Source organism: Hemitrygon akajei, chromosome 7, assembly GCF_048418815.1.
Source record: "Hemitrygon akajei chromosome 7, sHemAka1.3, whole genome shotgun sequence".
NCBI classification, from domain to species: Eukaryota; Metazoa; Chordata; class Chondrichthyes; order Myliobatiformes; family Dasyatidae; genus Hemitrygon; species Hemitrygon akajei.
In genome coordinates, this window is record NC_133130.1 from 135,243,902 (window position 1) to 135,264,383 (window position 20,482).

Below are 20,482 nucleotides of genomic sequence, written 5' to 3' on the forward strand. Positions count from 1 at the left end.
TTAACCATTATCAATTGTTAGTGCATAGAAGGTAGCAGGCATATAAAAAAATCAAGCAGTACAATAACAGTCTGGGAGCAAAAATGTAAACATAGATCCGTAGAATCAAAACAGAGACATGTCCTGAATAACAAAGGAAAACAAAAGAAACAGTGAGTAGTGTTGGAACTGGAGAACCCCCCCCCCGCAACCCAAAATTAGACGGCTACCTAAGAAAGCAGCTAGCTCTACCAAAAAAATTAACCCAAGTATGACTTCCAGTTCTGTGTCGTTAACAAAAGTTCGGTATAAATAATATAGCAAATAGTAACTAATTTATGCACTAGAAAACAGAATTATAAATAGGAACAACTTCAACAGAAGTATAAAACTTAATACAAAGAAAATCAGAAGAAAACTAAAACTAACCTACCCGCGAAAAATTATAAAAGATTAAAAGAAAAAAAAAGGGAGGGAGAAAAGGGGGAAATTATAAAATTCAAAGAGAGTCCTTATCAACCATTTACAGAAAAAAAAAGCAAAACTTAAACTATGAATCAACCAACAGGGAGGCCTTCAATAAAAACTCCAAACCTCCAAAACAAGTTAAAGACAATTGTAGTTCTCTATAGATAAGGTTATACAAAAATAAAATAGATCACACAGGTAAAATCTAAAAGTTCGCAGGGAAACATTAAACTTAAATTATCTATTTAGAAAAAATGCACCAAGTCCAGGGAGAGATTGACTACAGCCCTTAGAGTTTCAATAGATAATGACTGAATTATTCAAGTAAAGTCTGCGTTCGGAAAAGATAGTTTTACTTCGGGAAGTACTTATCAACCATTTTAGAAGGTCAGGCCGGTTCCGAAGAAGACGAGGTGGCTGGAAGACTTCCAACAAACACCTCAGCCTCCTTCACTGATTTAAACCACTTATAATCTCCAGTAGTAAGCGTAATTCGGAGATCAGCTGGGTTTCGAAGAAAGGGTCTGAATCCGCGATCAAAAAGCACTTTCATTACACCTTTAAACTCAGCACGCATCTTCAGAACCTGGGGGGCAAAATCCTCCACAAAACGAATGACCGTATTTTGAAAGGCAAAAGTACCTCTGCGGCGTGCCTCCATCATCAAACGGTTTTTCACCTGGTATTGATGAAAGCATAAAATAATCAGCCGTGGGCGGGAACCCAGAGTTGCTCGAGGAACATAGATCCTGTGTGCCCTTTCAAGCTCAGGTGGAGTCGGAAAAAATTCTTTCCCGAAAATCTCACAGAGAAACTTGGAAAAAAATTCAATGGGAGAGCCCTTTTCGGTGGCCTCTGGCAAACCAAGAATTCGTAGATTGCAACGTCTGCTCCGATTTTCAAGATCCACCATTTTGGAAAAAAGTTTACTATTCTTCTCCTCTAGGTTGGAGCAGAGAGTTTCAAGATATTGAACACGGCGTTTTAAATCTTCAGAAGTTACATCAATGCGAGATAAATGTTCATCATGATCATCCACTCTAGCATTAATCTGATCCAGTTTGGCATTCAGCTGGTTGAAAGAAGTTCTAAATTCAGTTCTAAAATCCATTAAAGTATCTTGTCGATGTTGTTCCAGAACAGCGAGAATGTCAGCCGACAAAGCCGTAGAAGTTTCCTTTTTCCCGGTTTTAGTACTTTTGGTAGCCATTATAAGATAGATGTGTTCGCAGGCAGGTAGAAGAGAACTAATAAAATACCTAACTAAGGTTTAAGAAGGGAGACAGATAGTGCAAAGGTAAGAAGAATGACGGAGCAAAAGTTCGGAGCGACTAAGCAATCGCCATCTTACCGGAAGTCCCAAATGAGACACTGGCTTTGAGGAGGAAGTGGGGAGTGGTAGTAGATGGTTGCCTCTCTGACTGGAGGCCTGTGGCTAGTGATCGGTGCTGGGTCATTGTCATCTATATATCAATGATCTGGATGATAACGCGGTTAATTGGATCAGCAAATTTGCAGATGACACCAAGATTGGGGGTGTAGTGGACAGCGAGGAAGGCTATCAGATCTTGCAGCGGGATCAGGACCAGCTAGAAAAATGGCAGATGGAATTTAATGCAGACGAGTGTGAGGTTTTGTAGTTCAGTAGGACCAACCAGGGTAGGTCTCACATAGTGAACGGTAGGGCACTGAGGAGTGCGGTAGAACAAAGGGATCAGGGAATACAGGCCCATAATTCATTGAAAGTGGTGTCATAGGTAGATAGGAGTGTAAAGAAAGCTTTTGGTATACTGGCCATAAATCAGTATTAAATTCAGAAGATGGGATGTTATTTTGAATTTGTGTAAGATGTTGGTGAGGCCTAATTGGAGTATTGTGTGGAGTTTCAGTCATCTACCTACAGAAAGGATGTAAATTAGATTGAAAGAGTACAGAAAAAAATTACAAGAATGTTGCTGGGACTGGAGGATGTGAGTTATAAGGAAAAATTGAATAGGTTAGAACTTTATTCCTTGGAACGTAGAAGATTGAAGGAAGATTTGATAGAGGAATACAAAATTCTGACGGGTATAGATAGGTTAAATGCAAATAGGCTTTTTCACTGATGGGTGGGACTACAACTAGAGGTCATGGGTTAAAGGTGAAAGGTGAAAAGTTTAAGGGGAAACATGAGGGGAAATTTCTTCACTCAGACGGTTTTGGGGTGTGGAATGAGCTGTCAGTGCAAGTGTTGCATGACAGTTTGGTTTCAACATTTAAGAGCAGTTTGGATAGGTACATGGATGGTAGGGGTATGGAGGGTGCTGGTCAAAGGGCGGAGGCAGTTTAACTGGTTTGATGATGGGCCAAAGGGCTTGTTTTTGTGCTGTACTTTTCCATGACTCTATGTGGTGTCAGCCTTCCTTAAGGACCAGGAGTTCATTAATTAATTAGATTACTGTGCGAAAGGATGTTGTTAATGAACCCTTTCTCGCATCACAAAACACGTTTTGCATGGTTAGTTTGTCAACACTTTGATCAATAAAACCATTTCTTAGATGTTCTATGAATTAATCTGTGATATTTTGCTGTGAATTAGACTCCACCAGACAGTATGGAAGATCCTCCCCATGGTGACTGCACCACCTCACTTCTAATCGCCACACTTGAACTGTGGCCAAAGTCACCATCACTGTTGATGATCCATAAACAACATGTACTGTTGATTTCTCTCTGCAGTTTCTTCTAGAAGTAGAGCAGAAACGGGGAGGGGAAAGTGTGCTGCTGGTTAGTACGAATGAAGGACTGAAGGAGGTCAGTGATATTGAAGGAAGATTGTGGAGCCGGAGGGCTAATAACCCTTCTGTATCTCAGATTTTTGGGAAAAGGCAGGGATAGAGATCATGGATTCAAGATTCAAGATTGTTTAATGTAATTTCCAGTACACAACTGTAAAGGAGAACGAAATACTTGTTACTCCAGCACAAAAAACCCAATAAGATAAAGACCACAGTAATAATAAAAAACACAAAAAATACATACATAAGATAGCTTATATACATAGATTGATTGTATGTCCATAAAGTGACACTCAGCTTAAGAATGCCTGTACATAAGGTGACTCTGACAAGGTGGTTGGGGGTGTGGAGGGGTGGGATAATGGAGGGAGATGTTGATCATCCTTATTGGTTTTGACTATGGCGGTCCTGTTGTGGATGGTACTGTCAGCCAGAATGGACTACCATCTACAGGTCAGTGGATTCGGGTGAATCAAGAACAAGGGGAGTAGACAAACCAACTGTCTTTGTTTCCCCCTTTTTGTGAACTCTGAGCTGATTCTTGCTCTGGGGTACTCTAATCTGAGAAACTGAACGTGGACACAGGAGCTTCAGCTAATGATCTGCTAAACCAGAGACCGTTGCAGCCAAGTATCCACTTATTATGTAAAGTGGCAGATTTACCAGAGAAGTGATCTGTAATGTCATTAGATTCAATGTCTGCGTTAGCTAGCTTTGACAGGTTTGAACCAGTCAGAGTTGAAAGTCGAAAGGGCAGAAACTATAGAACAACGTTGGTTGTAGCTCTGAACTAGAGCCAGTAAGAAGGTGACCCAGGTAGATCAGGTGACCTTGAACCAATGGGATAGAGTCAGAGGCTCCAAATACTTAAGAGCAATGATTCTTTAGCAACCAGAGAACCACCATTGCGGAAGAGGAGGACCTCAAGCACACGTGGAGACTGCCACGAGGAACACCAGGCCAGCAAAGACGCTTTTCCCGGGTAATACCTTTTCTCTTTATTGACTGTTCATGGAGGGTCAGGAAATTCTAGTGCGTGTGTACACAGGGAGTTAGTTTGTGAAGCCACGTGCCTTTTAGTTGAGACAATAAAGGTTACTTGTCAGTTAATAGAGATTCTCTCTGTGTCTCTCTGATCATTGCAACAAAGGGGTAGATCCCTATAGCACCAAGTAGCCTCGTCCCTGGTGAGAGTGGGAGTGGGTGCCATGGTAATGTAGCAGCTAGTGCGATGCTATTACAGCTTGAGGTATTCTGGATTTCGGAGTTCAATTCCGGCACCATTCTGTAGGGACTCATTGTGCACATTCCTTGAGGAACGTGTGGAGATTTCCCCAGGTGCTTCGGTGGCTCTGTATCGGTAAAATAAAATAAACAACAGCCCACGAGCAGGTTCATCAAAGTCCAAAGTAAATTCATCATCAAAGCACATACGTATAGGTCACCAGATACAATCCTGAGATTCATTTTCTTGCAAGCATTCATAATAAAAACAGGAAACAAAATAGAATCAGTGAAAGACGTGCCTCAACAGAAAAACAAACAACTAATGTGCAAAAAACAATGAACTATGGAAATAAAATAATAATAATGATAATACAATAACTGAAAAACACCAGAAATATGCTGAATTAAAAGAGGAAATTGAAAGACTTTGGAAGATGAACAAGGTATCCATTGTCCCGATAGTAACATCTACAACTGGTATCATCCCAAAGGCACTCCACAATAGAACATAGAACAATACAGCACAGTACAGGCCCTTCGGCCCACAATGTTGTGCTGACCCTTAAACCCTGCCTCACATATAACCCCCCACCTTAAATTCCTCCATATACCTGTCTAGAAGTCTCTTAAATTTCACTAGTGTGTCTGCCTCCACCACTGACTCAGGCAGTGCATTCCACGCACCAACCACTCTCTGAGTGAAAAACCTTCCTCTAATATCCCCCTTGAACTTCCCACCCCTTACCTTAAAGCCATGTCCTCTTGTACTGAGCAGTGGTGCCCTGGGGAAGAGGTGCTGGCTGTCCACTCTATCTATTCCTCTTAATATCTTGTACACCTCTATCATGTCTCCTCTCATCCTCCTTCTCTCCGAAGAGTAAAGCCCTAGCTCCCTTAATCTCTGATCATAATCCATACTCTCTAAACCAGGTAGCATCCTGGTAAATCTCCTCTGTACCCTTTCCAATGCTTCCACATCCTTCCTATAGTGAGGCGACCAGAACCGGACGCAGTACTCCAAGTGTGGCCTAACCAGAGTTTTATAGAGCTGCATCATTACATCACAACTCTTAAACTCTATCCCTTGACATAAAAGCTAACACTCCATAAACTTTCTTAACTACCCTATCTAGCTGTGAGGCAACTTTCAGGGATCTGTGGACATGTACCTCCAGATCCCTCTGCTCCTCCACACTTCCAAGTATCCTGCCAGTATTAAATAATTAGGGCTACATAGCAATACCGATGTAAATCTTCAGGAAGCCACAATACTAAACACCACTAGAGTAGTCCAAAGGTTCCTAGGAATTAACAAATGAGTATGCTTAAGTTATGCCAGTACCTCAGGTTTTACCAGCTTGAGATGAGAAAAATAAATAATAATATTAAATAAACAAGCAATAAATATCAAGAACATGGGATAAAGAGTCTTTAAAAGTGAGTCTTTAGGTTATGGGAACAGCTCAGTGATGGGATGAATGAAGTTGCGTGAAGTTACCCCCTTTGGTTCAAGAGCCTGATAGAGATGGATAGATAGGTTTCTGATCCCAAAGGAAATTACAGTGTCACAGTAGCATTACAAGTGTACGGATATAAATATTAGCAGAGAAGTAGAAAGAATAAAAAATAAGTTATCACGAACAGTCTAACAGGAGGGGGGTCATCACTTCCCCGGCTATAGGTTGACTCATTATAGAGCCTAATGGCCGACGGTGAGAATGACCTCATATCGCGCTCTTTGAAGCAGTGCAGTTGTGTTAGTCTATCACTGAAAGTGCTCCTCTGTTCAGCTGAGGTGTCATGCAGAGGGTGAGAAACATTGTCCAGAATTGCCAGGATTTTCCGCAGGGTCCTTTGTTCTACCACAGCCTCCAGTGTGTCCAGTTTGACTCCTATAACAGAGCCAGCCTTTCTAATCAGTTTATTGAGCCTGTTGGTATCACCCGTGTTGATGCCATTGCTCCAGCTCACCATCACATAGAAGATTGTACTGGCGACAACAGACTGGTAGAACACGTGAAGGAGAGGCCTGGATACTCCAAAGGACCTCAGTCTCCTCAGGAAGTAGAAGCGACTCTGACCCTTCTTGTACACAGCCATTGTGTTGGTGCTGCACTCAAGTCTGTCATCCAGGTGTGGCCCAGGTACTTGTAGGTTCTCACCACATCCACATCCTCACCATCAATAATAACAGGGAACATTGCAGGCTTAGAATGATAGCTGAAAGGTAATAACTGTTCTTGAACCTGGTAGTGCAGGTCCTGAGGCTCCTGTACCTTCTTCCTGGTGGCAGCAGAGAGGAGAACTTGACCTGGATGGCCCAGATTGATGGCAATCACGTTACTGGCTCTTTTCCTGCACCTTTCATATATATGTCCTTGATGGTAGATAGGCTGGTGCCAGTAATTCATTGAGCAGTTTTGACTGCTCGTTGTAGACCCTTCCTGCTGTCTGCAGTGCAATTTCTGTGCCATGCTGTAAAGGAGCTTGTTTGGATGCTCATATGTAGAATGATGTGATGTACTGATTACTGCCTTTTAAGAGGATACAGATTTTGGATAGTTCATCTTAGAAACATTGAAACATAGAAAATCTACAGCACAATACAAGCCCTTCGGCCCACAAAGTTGTGCCAAACATGTCCCTACCTTAGAAATTACTAGGGTAACCCATAGCCCTCTATTTTTCTAAGCTCCATGTACCTATCCAAAAGTCTCTTTAAAGACCCTATCATATCCGCCTCCACCACCGTTGCCGGCAGCCCAGTCCACGCACTCACTACTCTCTGAGTAAAAAACTTACCCCTGACATCTCCTCTGTACCTACTCCCCAGCACCTTAAACCTGTGTGCTCTTGTGGCAACCATTTCAGCCCTAGGAAAAAGCCTCTGACTATCCATACGATCAAGGCCTCTCATCATCTTATACACCTCTATCAAGTCACCTCTCATCCTCTTATACACCTCTATCAAGTCACCTCTCATCCTCTTATACACCTCTATCAAGTCACCTCTCATCATCTTATACACCTCTATCAAGTCACCTCTCATCATCTTATACACCTCTATCAAGTCACCTCTCATCCTCTGTCGCTCCAAGGAGAAAAAGCCGAGTTCACTGAACTTATTCTTGTAAGGCATGCTCCCCAATCCAGGCAACATCCTTGTAAACCTCCTCTGTACCCTTTCTATGGCTTCCACATCCTTCCTGTAGTGAGGCGACCAGAACTGAGCACAGTACTCCAAGTAGGGTCTGACCAGGGTCCTATGAAGCTGCAACATTACCTCTTGGCTTCTAATTCAATCCCACAATTGATGAAGGCCAATGCACCATACGCTTTCTTCACCACAGAGTCAACCTGCACAGCTCCTTTGAGTGTCCTATGGACTCAAACCCCAAGATCCCTCTTGATCCTTCACACTGCCAAGAGTCTTACCACTAATACTATGTTCTGCCTTCATATTTGACCTACCAAAATCAACCACTTCACACTTATCTGGGTTGAACTCCATCTGCCACTTCTCAGCCCTGTTTTGCATCCTATCAATGTCCCTCTGTAATCTCTGACACCTCCAACCTTTGTGTCATCAGCAAATTTACTAACCCATCCCTCCACTTCCTCATCCAGGTCATTTATAAAAGTCACGAAGAGTAAGGGTCCCAGAACAGATCCCTGAGGCAATCCACCAGTGACTGACCTCCATGCAGGATATGACCCATCTACAACCACTCTTTGCCTTCTGTGGGCAAGCCATTTCTGGATCCACAAAGCAATGTCCCCTTGGCTCCTATATCTCTTTACTTTCTCAATAAGCCTTGCACGGGGTACCTTATCAAATGTCTTGCTGAAATCCATATACAGTACACTATATCTACTGCTCTTCCATCATCAATGTGTTTAGTTACATCCTCAAAAAATTCAATCAGGCTCGTAAGGCACGGCCTGCCCTTGACAAAGCCATGCTGACTATTCCTAATCATATTATACCTCTCCAAATGTTCATAGATCCTGCCTCTCAGTATCTTCTCCATCAACTTACCAACTACTGAGATAAGACTCACTGGTCTATAATTTCCTGGGCTATCTCTACTCCCTTTCTTGAATAAAGGAACAACATCCGCAACACTCCAATCCTCCGGAACCTCTTCAGTCCCCACTGATGATGCAAAGATCATCTCCAGAGGCTCAGCAATCTCCTCCCTCACCTCCCACAGTAGCCTGGGATACATTTCATCCGGTCCCGGCGACTTATCCAACTTGATGCTTTCCAAAAGTTCCAGCACATCCTCTTTCTTAATATCTACATGCTCAAGCTTTTCAGTCTGTTGCAAGTCATCTCTACAATCACCAAGATCCTTTTCCACAGTGAATACTGAAGCAAAGTATTCATTAAGTACCTCTGCTATTTCCTCCGGTTCCATACACACTTTTCCACTGTCACACTTGATAGGTCCTATTCTCTCACGTCTTATCCCCTTGTTCTTCACATACTTGTAGAATGCCTTGGGGTTTTCCTTAATCCTGCCTGCCAAGGCCTTCTCATGACCCCTTCTGGCTCTCCTAATTTCCTTCTTAAGCTCCTTCCTATTAGCCTTATAATCTTCTAGATCTCTAACATTACCTAGCTCTCTGAAACTTTTGTAAGCTTTTCTTTTCTTCTTGACTAGATTTATTACAGCCTTTGTACACCATGGTTCCTGTACCCTACCATAACTTCCCTGTCTCATTGGATCGTACCTGTGCAGAACTCCATACAAATATCCCCTGAACATTTGCCACATTTCTTTCATACTATTCCCTGAGAACATCTGTTTCCAATTTAAGCCTCCAATTTCCTACCAGATAGCATCATAATTCCCTTTACTCCAGTTAAATGTTTTTCTAACTTGTCTGTTCATATCTCTCTCCAATGCAATTGTAAAGGAGATAGAATTATGATCACTATCTCCAAAATGCTCTCCCACTGAGAGATCTGACACCTGACCAGGTTCATTTCCCAATACCAAATCAAGTACAGCCTCTCATCTTGTAGGCTTATCTACATACTGTGTCAAGAAACCATCCTGAACACACCTAACAAACTCCACTCCATCTAAACCCCTTGCTCTAGGGAGATGCCAATCGATATTTGGGAAATTAAAATCTGCCTTCACGACAACTCTGTTATTATTACACCTTTCCAGGATCTGTTCCCCTATCTGCTCCTCGATATCCCTGTTACTATTGGGCGGCCTATAAAAAACACCCAGTAAAGTTATTTACTCCTTCCTGTTCCTAACCTCCACCCACAGAGACTCCGTAGACAATCCCTCCATGGTGTCCACCTTTTCTGCAGCCATGACACTATCTCTGATCAACAGTGCCATGCCCCCACCTCTTTTGCCTCCCTCCCTGTCCTTTCTGAAACATCTAAAACCCGGCACTTGAAGTAACCATTCTTGTCCCTGAGCCATCCAGGTCTCTGTAAAGGCCACCACATCGTATCTCCAAGTACTGATCCATGCTCTAAGCTCATCCGCTTTGTTCACAATACTCCTTGCATTAAGATAGACACACCTCAAACCTTCAGTCTGAGCGCGCCCCTTCTCTATCACCTGCCTATCCTTCCTCTCGCACTGTCTACAAGCTTTCTCTTCCCCAGTCTCTTCAGTTTGGTTCCCAACTCCCAACGATTCTAGTTTAAACTCTCCCCAGTAGCCTTAGCAAACCTCCCCGCCAGGATATTGGTCCCCCTGGGATTCAAGTGCAATCTGTCCATTTTGTACAGGAGAGTGATCTTGACTGCAGAGTGACAAATGTGATCCTGCAGAAAACCTCTGACTATTCCAAAATCTTGATTGCTCACCAACAGGCATTTTCCATGTTTCTTTCCAACTCACTAGGGCACAATTCTCAGCTCCCACTCAAATCCCTAATTACCATGATTTATTTAAATTGATCAGGATCCCCTTTCCCACTCTCCCTGTAAATTTCCCTGGCTCACTGAAAGATTTATTATAAAACTGCAACAGCTAAAAGAAAATGCAATGGCTTCTTAATAGAAATGAACATCAGAAAACCTGCTGGTCTTATATTACCAAAGAAATGAGTGAGACAGAAAACAGGGAACTACTGATCTCTTGTTAACGTCAACAAGATGAAAGAGCCTAAGGAAGTGGGGAATAGAAATGGAGTAAACAGCATATATGGACAGTGAGAGGTTGCTACATTTGAAGGGGCTGCTCCTCAGGCTCTTGTCACACTTCAAACGCCCAGATCTTCAGTCGCCCAGTGCAGTGGTTTGTGAGTCATTTGGGGGATCTCCTTGTTGGTTTGCACATGGACCTGACCAAGGTGGCTTTTGTGAGTCCAGGTGGTGGACAGTCCAATATTCTACCTGAACTGATAGTCCCTTCCCCTCTTCTGAGGTTACATCCTTCCCTGGAAAAGGAGCGCATGATGTCCATGAGACTATAAGACATAGGAGCAGATTTAGGCCATTTGGCCCATTGAGTCTGCTCTGACATTTCATCATGGCTGATCCATTTCCCTCTCAGTCTTGCCTTTTCTTCATATCCCTTCATGCCCTGATCAGTCAAGAATCTGTCAACCTCTACTTTAAATATACATAAAGACTTTGCCTCCACAGCTGTCTGGGCAAAGAATTCCATAGATTTTCCACTCTCTATCTAAAGAAATTGCTCCTCATCTTTGTTCTAAAAGGATGCCCCTCTATTCTGAGGCTGTGCCCTCTGATCTTAAACTCTTCCATCATAGGACATCGTTTTCACATCCACTTTTTCAAGGCCTTTCACCATTTGATAGGTTTCAATGAGATCACCCTTCATTCTTCTGAATTCTAGTGAATACAGATGTAGAGCTGTATTCATATGCTCTTCATATGACAAGCCATTCAATCCTGGAATCATTTTCATGAACCTCCTTCGAACCATCTCCAGTTTCAGCACATCCTTTCTAAGATAAGGGGCCCATAACTGCTCACAATACTCTAAGTGAGGGTTCACCAATTCCTTATAAAGTCTCAACATTACATCCTTGCTTTTATATTCTCAATCTCTTGAAATGAATTCTAACATTGCATTTGCTTTCCTCCCCACAGACTCAACCTGCAAATTAACCTTTAGGGAATCCTGCACAAGGACTCCCAAGTCCCTTTGTGCCTCAGATTTTTGAATTTTCTCTCCATTTAGAAAACAGTCAATCCTTTCACTTCTTCTACCAAAGTGCATGATCATACACTTTCCGACACTGTATTCCATCTACTATTTCTTTGCCCATTCTCCTAACCCATCTAAGTTCTACTGTAGCCTCTCTACTTTCTCAAAACTACCTGCCCCTCTACCTACCTTCAAATCGTCTGCAAACTTTGTCACAAAGCCATCAACACCATCATCCAAATCATTGATATATAATGCAAAAAGACCTGGTCCCAACACAGAACCCTATGGCAGTCAACCAGAAAAGGCTTCTTTAATTCCCACTTTTTGCTTCCTGCCAACCAGACATTGCTTTATCAGTGCTAGAATATTTCCTGTAATACTATGGGCTTGTAGTTTGTTAAGCAGCCACATAAGTGGCACCTTGTTAAAGGCCTTCTGAAAATCCAAATACACAACATCAACCAGTTCTCTGTTCTCTATCCTGCTTGTTATTTCTTCAAAGAATTCCAAAAGATTTGTCAGGCAAGATTTTCCTTTGAGAAAACCATGCTGACTACGGCCAATTTTATCATGTGCCTCCAAGTACCCTGAGACTTCAGCCTTAATAATCGACTCCAACAGCTTCCCAACCACTGAAGTCAGACTAACTGGCCTATACTTTCCTTTCTTCTGCCTCTCTCCCTTCTTCAAGATTGGAGTAATATTTGCAATTTTCCAGTCTTCTGGAACCTTTCCAGAATTTAGTGATTCTTGAAAGATCATTACTAATGCCTCCACAATCTCTTCAGCCACCTCTTTCAGAACCCTGGTCCAGATGATATATCTACCTTCAGATCTTTCAGTTTCCCAACAACCTTCTCTCGAGTAACTTCACACACTTTGACATCTGTCTCCTGGAACTTCCACTTGTGTCTTCCACAGTGAACACTGATGCAAAATACTTCTTCAGTTCGCCTGCCATTTCCTTGACCTCCATTAATACCTCTCCAGCAATGTTTTCCAGTGGTCCAATATCCACTCTCATCTCTCTTTTACACTTTATGTGTCTGAAGTAACTTTTGGTTTCCTCTTTAATGTTATTAGCTAGCTTATGTTTGTATTCTATCTTTAATTTCTTAATGACTTTTTTTAGTTGCCTTCTGTTGGTTTTTAAAAGCTTCCCAATTCTCTAACTTCCCACTAATTTTTGCTCTATTATTTGCCCTCTCTTTGGCTTTTATGTTGGCTTTGACTTCTCTTGATAACCTCATTGTGTCATTTTGCCTTTAGAATGCTTCTTCCTCTTCGGGATGTGTATATCCTGCGCCTTCTGAATTGCTTCCAGAAATTCCAGCCATTGCTGCTCTGCCATCATCCCTGCCAGTGTTCCTTTCCAATCAATTCTGGCCAACTCCTCTCTCATGCCTCTCTAATTCTGTTTACTCCACTGTAATATTGATACATTTGACTTTATCTTCTCTTTCTCAAATTTCAGGGAGAATTTGATTATATTATGATCACTTACCCCTAAGGGTTCTTTTACCTTAAGCTCTCTAATCAATTCTGGTTCATTGCACAACACCTAATCCAGAATAGCTGATCCACTAGTGGGCTCAACCATGATCTGCTCTAAAAAGTCACATCATAGGCAAAACAGAAATTCCGCCATCTGGAATTCAGCACCAACCTAATTTTCCCAATCTACTTGCATATCGAAATCCCCTATGATTATTGTAACATTGCCCTTTTGGCATGCAATTTCTATCTCCCGTTGTAATTTGTAGACCAAATCCTTACTGCTGTTTGGGGGGTCTGTATACAACTCCCATCAGGGTCTTTTTACCATTGCAGTTCCTTAGCTCTATCCACAATGATTCACCAACTTCTGACCTTAAGTCACCTCTTTCTAATGATTTGATTTCATTTTTTACCGACAGAGAAATGCTGCCCTCTCTGCCTTCCTGCCTGTCCTTTCGATCCAATGTGTATCCTTGGTTGTTAAACTCCCAGCTATAATCTTCTTCCAGCCATGATTCAGCGATGCCTACAACATCATACATGCCAATCTGTAACTGTGCTTCAAGTTCATTAATCTTATTCTGTATACTGTGTGCATTCAAATATAACACCTTCAATCCTGTATTCGCGCTTTTCGATTTTATCCACCTTTTACGTTGCAACTCTTCTTGTTGACTGTAATTTTTCCCGATCAACAGCCTCTCCTCACTACATATTGGTTTGTAAACCAGCCACCTCATTGTCAGCACTATTATCTGTCTTTCCTATGATACGTCTTGCATTGAAATATTCGCAGCTCAGGACACTCGTCGCACCATGTTCAGCCTTTTGATTCCTGACTTTGTCTGAGGTCTCACCAACATCTGTCTCCACAACCTCTCCACTAACTGTTCTGGCACTCTGATTCCCGTTCCCCTGCAACTCTGGTTTAAACCCCACAGGTCAGTGGCATATTTCTGGGACTGTGGGGTGCCACAGGTCTTGAGTGCATTCAGGATAGCGATGAGCATGTTAGGTTTTAAAATTCTCAATAGTTTGAATCATGGACTAGTGTAATAATGCGATGTTGTGAACACTGTATAATCCTTTAGAAGAGGAAGCAAGAGAGTAAACGTAACTCTGTCCTGATGACCAATAGCTTCAAGTCCCTAAGCATCCATCTCACTAGCAACTTCACCTGATCCCTTCACCACTGACAGAAAGATCAAAGGAGCACATCAGCATATTTATTGCTTTAGGAGTCGGAGAAGATTCAGCTTGCCCCCGAGGATTCTCCGAAACTTTACAAATGTGCTATAGAAAACGTTCTGATGGGCAACTGCTCTGCTGTAGAGAGACGGAAGCTGCAGAGTGTGGATAGTATATTCAGGGAACCTGAAAGCCCAAGTGTCCAGAATCAATAATAACTTCTTTGCAATGCTGTCAGACTCCTGAAAAAAGTCACCTCTTTCGCATTCCCTTCCTGGTGTGGCTACAAGTTCTCAGACTCTTAACTCTCTCGTTGTTTTCACTTCAGCATTTCCCTTTGCACTGCCTCAGAGCGCACTACAATCTTTGCCCCATTCTGTTTATTTGTGACCAATGCTTAATTTATTGTTGTATTGCCATGTTTACGCTGTGAGCTTCATGCGAACAAAGAATGTGATTGCACCCTGGTGTCTATGATGATAAAATAATTTAAATCTGAATCAGAATCTTTTTGGGAAAAATGCCAAAATCTATAAGAACAAAGCAACTGAAAATAGCAATTTGATTGAGCAATGTTGTCTTACAAAGGGAATTCATTTTGGACTGTTCTTTTGGAGTTCTGAGAGCCCCCAGACTAGAAAGAGGCAGTAGTGAACATTAGGTTTTCAGATGCAAGAAGTTCCGCAGGTAAGTTTGTCTGAATCTAATGTACCTGATTGTAATGCACCTCAATGGATTGGTTAACAGATTTAATACAAAGAGTGGGAATGACTGCCAATACTTGTAATCAGTATCCCAGCCAATGAAGGCGGGGGGGCAAACATCTTCTTCATCACCCTGTCTACCTGTGTCATCACTTTTAGGTAGCTATGTATATATCTCTGGATCGCTCTGTCTTACAACAACACCCCCCACCCACCTCCCTCCAGGGCAGTCAAAGTTAGCCTTTCCCCATGTTAGGACTTTAACCTGCAGACCACTTAGCTTTCTCCACGACTGTCTTGAAATCAATTGAGTAATAGTTACTGGTCTTCCACTGCTGGATTAACTGCTTGGCCAGCCTCATTTCCTGAGAGGAGGTGGGCTGTAACCTTCCCTCCAGCTGGTCCATCTACATACCGTTTGAGAAAATTTTTCTGATCGTATTTAACATATTCTGCTTCACCTAAACCCTTTCCTCTATGGCAGTTTTAGTCAATATTAAGGAAGTTAAAATCACCAACTACTGTAAACCTACTGCTCCAAAGCCTGCCTCTGATTTCCCAACATATTTGCTCTATATTCCCTTTGGCTTCTGGAGGGGCTACAGTAGAAGCCCATCAAAGTGATCATCTTTTTTTTATTTCTATGTTGTATGATATCACTGGGTATTCCCCCCAGGACTATCGTCTCTAAGAACTGCTGAAATGTTCTCCCTCAGCAACGTCACAACCTTCGTTACCTTCACCTCAGTCAAACCCAATAAACGATCTGGATGTTAATGTACAAGCATTGTTAATAAATTTACAGATGATACTAAAAAAAAGGCAGTGTTGTAGACACTGTAGAAGATTATGAAAAATTATAAGAGAATCTCGATCAGCAAATAGCTTTCGATCCAGATAACTGCGAAGCATTGCATATTGGAATATTGAACCAGGGTAGGACTTGCAGTAAATGGTAGGGCCCTGGGGAGTGTTATGGTATAGTGGGAGCTAGGTGTGCAAGTGCATAGTTCATTGGAAGCAACATCATAGATAGATAAGATAGTAGAGAAGGCATTTGGCATGCGGGCCTTCATCAATCAAGGCACTGGGAAGTCACGTTGCAGTTATATAAGATATTGTTGAGTTGCACTTTGTATCTAGTGCACAGTTTTTGTCACACTTTTATAGGAAAGATGTTAATGTACTAGGAAGAGTACAGAAAAAATTTACCAGAAATCTGTCTGGATTTGGGCATCTGAATTACAAGGAGATTTCATAGACTAGGACTTTATTAGCTGAAAGGTAGGAGATTGAGGGGGTAACCTGATAGGTTGGAGATCAGAAGTGAGAGACTTAAAAGGGGCATCAGAACCAGTTTCTTCATACAAATGGTGCTGCATATTTGGAATGGGCTGGCAGAAATAGTGGTTGAGCTGGGCAGATTAGCAACATTTAAAAGCTGTCTAGAGAGGTATATAGGGAGGAGAAATCTAGAGGGCTATGGGCCAAATGCAGCCAGGTGAGATGAGCTGGTTGAGCAAGCACAGTTGGGCTGAAGCTGTTTCCACGTTGTTGATTCTCTAACTCTATGATCAGATGGAACCCAGAACACCGAGCCCAACCCTCAATCACGTTTCTATCACAGCCTCAATATCTCAGTTCCATGCGCCAATCCTTGTCTCAAGTTCATCTACCTTATCTGCCAGCCTTCTTGCAGTTCTTCACTCCTTGTTCTGTCCCCACCTATCCTGTATCTTCTTTCCTCTATCTGTGTTTTATAGCCTTACAATCTTTTATGATGAACTGTAAGACTACTATAAAAGAAATTGCTTAACGATCTGAATTTTGAATCGATGCATTAGTGACCAATATAAATTTGGCCACCGGTTCCCTGCTACATTACTGTAATTCTCTGTCCTATTTCTATTCTGACCTATTTATCTTGGGTGGTTTTATACTATTTGTCTGAGAACAGTAATAGCCAGCATAAGCTAGAGAATCAGCTCCTCATCATCTCTGGGCCATTTGTAGCCCTTTGGTCTCGTGTCAAATTTCAAGTCACCTGTTTTCTGTTTGTGTGAGATTAATCTGTTCTGCTGTGGACTATCCACTTGGAATGCTGACCTATTTATTCCTTCCCCACTTGTGGTGTTTCCGAGTTTATACCCATGGTTTCAGGAACACCAGCATTAAACTTCATCTGCCTTTTCTCAGCCCATCCTGTGACCTTAAGACCACTCTCTCCACTATAAACAACTTCACCATCTTTGTTTCACCAGCGAACTTGCTGCCATGTCTCCCACATCCTTATTCAAATCATTCAGTATTTTACAAATAGCAATGGTCCCTGTGGAACACCGCTAGTCATCGTCATCCAATCGCAAAGCTAACTCTCTGCCATCACGCTCTTTCTCCTATTGAGAAGCCAATAATCTAGCCAAATTACCTACCTACCTTGGATCGCTTAGGCCTCTTTGGAGATCTCCCATGCGGAACCTTGTTGAAGACCATACTGAGGTCCGTGCATATCTACTGTACTGCCCTCATCAATGCACTTGTTAATATCTTCAAAACATCTGTGCGGATTGGTCAGACAAAATCTGCCCCGACAAATCCACGCTGGCTAGCTTTGATTAGATACCGCCTTCCCAAGTGTTTGATGACCCTGTTCCTCAGAATTTTTCCCAGTAATTTCCCTATCACTGACGTGAGGCTTGCATGTCAGTAGAACTAGAATATAACAGACTAAGAACAGGCCATTCAACCCACAATGTTGTGCTACAATAATTAAAATAGTAATCAAATGCCCAACTGAACTCATCTCTTCTCCCTTCATAAATACCTAAATCCTTCCATTCATGTGCTTATCTAAGAGCCTCCTGTATGTATTTGCCCCCACTACCACCCCCAGCAGCACATTCTGCACCCACCACTCTCTGTGTAAAAATCATGCCCTGCATATCTCCTTTGAATTTACACTTAACCCAGCACTTAACTCAAATACATGTACTCTACCATTAGATATTTCAGCTCTGGGAAAGATACTGTACCTACACCTCTCATTATTTAATAAACCTTTATCAGATCTCCCCTCAAGCCTCTGCTATTCCAGAGTAAACAACCCAATTTTGTCTAACCCCCCCCCCCCCCTTACAGCACATGCCCTCTGGTCCAAATGGCATCTTTGCAAACCCCTTGTGCAGCTCAACACTCCTCCCATTAGAGAGCAACCTGAGCTGAATGCAGTCCAGATGCTGCCTACTGAGAGCTTTATCAAGGTGCAACATCACTTCCTGACTCTTGAACTTGGAGCTTTAACCACAAAGGTAAGCATGTCATATGCCTTTTTTTTCCAAGCCATCTTATCAACTTATGCAGCCAATTTCAGGAAGATTTGGACTTGGACTCCAAGATCCCTTTGTACACCAGCACGGTACTTCCATTAAGCGTGTACTTCCCCTTTATATTTGCTCTTTCAAAGTGCAATACCTCACACTTGGCTGGGTACGTGGAGAGGCAGATGGAGCAAGGTAGCAAACGAGTGAGAGCTTCCCCACCTCATTCCGTTTGTGGATCCAAATATATTTTTCTCTATCTCTGCCTCCATCTATCACTTGGTCCCACTGTCTCCCAACTCCCCCCCTGCTTGTCATCTTTTACCCCTCCTCTGTCTGCCAATCAACTCCTGTGTCGCCATTCCTTCTTTATGCCGGCTGTCTCCCCTCTCAGTCCTGTTGCGGGGTTTCACCCGGAAACTTCGGCAATTCCTTCTGTGCCACGGATACGGCTGGACCCGGTGAGCTCCTGCCGCAGCCTGTGTGTCGCTTCACGTCGCCGGATGTGCTTCCTGCGAAGAAAATGGAGAAGATGAAACTTTCAGATGGTGTCAGGTTCACCACATCTGATGGTCTGACCCCGAGAAGTACGATGAATCAGGTTTTAACCAATAAAGCAGGGAGGCAGATGGAGCGACGGGGAAAGTCTGTGCCAGTCACAGAGGCCCTTCAGCCCAACTTGTCCATGCTAACCAAGATGCCCGCCTAAGCTGGTCCCATTGGCCCATTTCCCCATCCATGCACTCTTAAACACTGTAATGTTCTCCAGGGGGTGGAGGGGCGCGCAGGTGGACGGAGAACAGAAACGGACCACAAGTAACAGAAGCCCTTCTCCCCCACCCTCAGGCATACCGCAATGCAACAATTGACAGCACCCCCTCCTTTCCCAGCTTCACTGTGCAGTTCCACAAGCTCACCCCTCCCTCGGCACTCTCAAAGCATCTGCATGAGCTGCCACACCTGCTCCCCACCCAGCCCTGGTTGAAGCAGCGGTGCAGTTGCCCCTTCCCTGTTTATTTATGTTTTATTTATTGATATACGGTGTTGAATAGACCCAGTTCGAGCTGAAGCTGCCCAGCAATCGCCCGATTTAATTCCAGGCTAATCACAGGACAATTTACAATGACCGGTAAATTGTGGGAGGAAACCGGAACACCCGGAGGAAACATAGGCGGTGGCGGGGAGAACGCTGCCTTCCTGGCAGCGCCAGGAAACAAACCCGGGTCTGTAATGCAACCCTGCGGGGCAGGACTTCACCTTCCGACCTGGGCCACGACCCACTTCAGTCTTCAATCGGAGGGTAAAAGCAGAAGGCGCTAGGCGAAACACACGAGGTTCGGTAGATGCTGGGAATCCCAGAGTAACACACACACAATGCTGACCGAGCAGGTCGGGCAGCATCTAGAAAGGAATAGCGCCAAGTCCGTCATCTATAAGTCTCAGCAGTGACTGAGGAGAGAGAACGTGGAGTGACCACAGGCTGTGCGTGAGAGACATTCACTACAGATGCTCCCTGCCGCACTGGATATTTCCAAAGTTCATTTTATTTCTCTGTCGACTCACAAAATTGGACAGAGATCGCCTCCTTTATTGTCATTTGATCGTTCCCAGTCGTTGTCTTCAACCCCCCACATCCTCCTGTTGCCCCCTCCCCGCTCTCTGCCCTTCTGACACAACCCCTCCTTCCATCGCCTTCTCCCCGCCTCCTCGCTCTGCCATTTACAACTTGATGAATGTCTAATTTTTAGCAGAGCCGACGAAAGGTCGTTGCCGTGAAATCGACATTTCTCCCTCCGAGCTGTCCAAAGTCAAGACCCAGACTTGTCAAGCTGACACCGCGTCGGCGAGCGACCAGTGAGTGATTCGTGAAGTCTGGGACCAGGTTTGCTCAATGTCCGCCGGGGACACGGTGAGCTTCTTGTTGGGCGTTGCGGGCTGGGTGCTAATCGCCGTGTGTCTGGGCAACGAGCAGTGGAAGGTGTCCACCCTGGATGGCAGCGTTATCACAACGTCCACCATCTACGAGAACCTGTGGAAGAGCTGCGCCAGTGACTCCACCGGGGTGTACAACTGCAGGGACTTCCTCTCGTTGTTCGGGCTATCAGGTACGTACGGGGCACAGAGAGAGAGAGAGAGTGCAGCGCTGAGACGGAGCACGCAGAAAC

General features: G+C 43.5%; 1 protein-coding gene across 3 annotated transcripts in view; it reads left to right on the forward strand.

Annotated features, from left to right (window-relative positions):
* The first annotated feature begins 4,138 nt into the window (after positions 1-4,138).
* Positions 4,139-20,482, forward strand: part of cldn15a (claudin 15a) — a 34,682-nt gene continuing 18,338 nt past the window's right edge. The window contains exons 1-3 of one of the 3 annotated variants that reach the window (XM_073052050.1): positions 4,139-4,206; positions 14,885-14,983; positions 20,069-20,171. In XM_073052050.1, the coding sequence (XP_072908151.1) occupies positions 14,966-14,983; positions 20,069-20,171 (121 nt within the window). In that variant the 5' untranslated portion in view covers positions 4,139-4,206; positions 14,885-14,965. Of the gene's footprint in view, positions 4,207-14,884; positions 14,984-18,138; positions 18,309-19,346; positions 20,423-20,482 lie in introns of those variants that run through there. The other 2 variants (XM_073052049.1, XM_073052048.1) reach the window with 2 other exon arrangements.